This window comes from Montipora foliosa, chromosome 5 (assembly GCF_036669935.1).
Source record: "Montipora foliosa isolate CH-2021 chromosome 5, ASM3666993v2, whole genome shotgun sequence".
In the NCBI taxonomy this organism is placed as follows: Eukaryota; Metazoa; Cnidaria; class Anthozoa; order Scleractinia; family Acroporidae; genus Montipora; species Montipora foliosa.
Window position 1 is genome coordinate 20,943,400 of NC_090873.1, and position 2,038 is coordinate 20,945,437.

General features: G+C 46.3%; 1 protein-coding gene across 1 annotated transcript; it reads right to left on the bottom strand.

The window, feature by feature from the left end:
• Window positions 1–400: 400 nt before the first annotated feature.
• LOC138002405 (uncharacterized) lies at window positions 401–1,042 on the bottom strand. Its single transcript, XM_068848451.1, has one exon. The coding sequence runs from the start codon at window positions 1,040–1,042 to the stop codon at window positions 401–403; it is 642 nt and encodes a 213-aa protein (XP_068704552.1).
• Window positions 1,043–2,038: the final 996 nt, after the last annotated feature.

Sequence of the window (2,038 nt, forward strand, 5' to 3'; positions counted from 1 at the left end):
TATCTGACGGCTGACCTTCACGGAAGTCACAGCGGCTTGTAGCTCAAGGCGCGGAATTGTCACAGGCTTGAGGGGGGTTACTCGTGACTTGCCGGCTACGAAAGAACAGTGAATTCTGCCAGAATCATCTTGAAGCCTTAGATAACTACATTGCCCATAACCCTTTGTACTTGCGTCCGAGAAATGATGTAGCTCTTTCTTCACGACAGATCCAAAGTTTTCGGGCTTGAAGCATCTGGGAATTGAGAGAAGTTGAAGGATAGCAAGCTCAGCTCGCCATTTTTCCCATCTTATCTTAATTACGTCGGGTATGGGATCATCCCAGCCCACACCGTCAAGACACAGATCTTGTAAGATGCTCTTTCCCTCCAATAGGATTGGTGCAACAAAACCAAGCGGGTCAAAAATTGAGGTTCTTGAGGTCATCAGCTCGGTCAGAAATTGGAATGCTTCTCAAAACCTCTTTCTTATTCGAAACAAACTTGTGCAGATTAAAACCTGCTTTCTTGCACATCTCTTTCACAGACGATACCAGCATGGTTGCCTCCTCAACTGTGGAACAGGATTTCAAACCGTCGTCAACGTAGAAATTCTTTCGTAAAAAGTCCGCGGCTTCAGCTCCAAACTCTTTTTCACCATCCTGTGCTGTCTTCTTAAGGGCAAAGTTAGCGCAACCCGGCGATGAGGTCGCTCCAAATAGGTGCACCGTCATTCTGTACTCTACTGGACTCTTGGATAAGTCACCGCCTTCCCACCAGAAAAAGCGTAGCAAATCTCTGAACTCTCTTGTCACGTGAACTTGGTAAAACATCGACTCTATGTCGCACATAATACCCACAGGTTCTTGACGAAACCTGCTGAGGACGCCAGCAAGGGTGTTCGTTAAATCCGGGCCTTGCAGAAGATGTTTATTCAGCGACTCCCCATTGCACTCTGCGGCGCAGTCAAACACCACATGAATTTTATTCGGCTTCTTTGGATGGTATACCCCATGGTGAGGGATATACCAAGTACTGGTTTCTCTTGAATGAGACAATGACATGGCACTTTGGTTCTCTTCACGTTTCTTCACATCTTTGTTGATAGGGAAGCGTAACCTTTACTTATGACGCCCTCCATGAACGTCACATAGTCGTTGCGGTATCTTTCATCAGCGAGGAACCTTCTCTTCAGTTGTGACAATCGACGTAGAGCTAAGTCTCGATTGTTTGGAAGCCTTAAGTCCGGATCCCTTAGGGGGAGAGGCAGCTCATAATGGCCATTGTCTAGCTGGGTAATTCCTTCCGTTGCAATAGCGAGGAATTTTCTGTCTTCTTTAGAAAGTCCTGGGTCGTTGTTATATCGTTCAGAGAAGTCTTCTTCGAACATTCTTTGAACTGAGAAGGGAGTTATCTCTTCCTTGGTTTGAGAACTCAACACAAAGCTATGATTGGTGCTAAGACGGCCAGGGTCGAATCTTGTGGCCTTGTTGTCCCTTCTGAAGCTGGCCCCTGCTCTTTTTTAACTATCGCGCTTACTGGAGACAACGGTGGCTCGAAAGAACTATGTTTTATCGGAAGTTTCCCTGCTTCAATTTTAGTTTCAGGTGCACTTTCTTGACTTTCCTTAATCAGTTTAAGATTTAGACGCGCTAGGCTGTTGGTCTCTGCCTGATCGGTCATGACCAATCTGATTGCTTCTTCTTCAGCGTCTGCCAATGCAATCTCCTTCTCTAACTGAATCCGCCTCAAATTGGTTTCATGTTCGAGATACTTCATTTCCACTTTAAGCTTTGCCGCTCTAGCTGCCGCCTCTGCTCTCTTTGACATGGCTGAGGATCTAGAAGAACCCGACGCTTTCGTTCTTCCCGAACGGCTTGACTTTGTTGACGTAGCCTCATGCCAGCTTCTTTCGTACTCTAATTCCAATTGCTGATCGATTGAACGAAGCCTTTCTGATAGGCGAATTCGACATTCGGTGTACTCCCGATCACATAGGTCAAAATCACGATAGGCGGCACCTTTAGCCCTCTCTTCTTCAAGCAATGCATCAAAGGCTC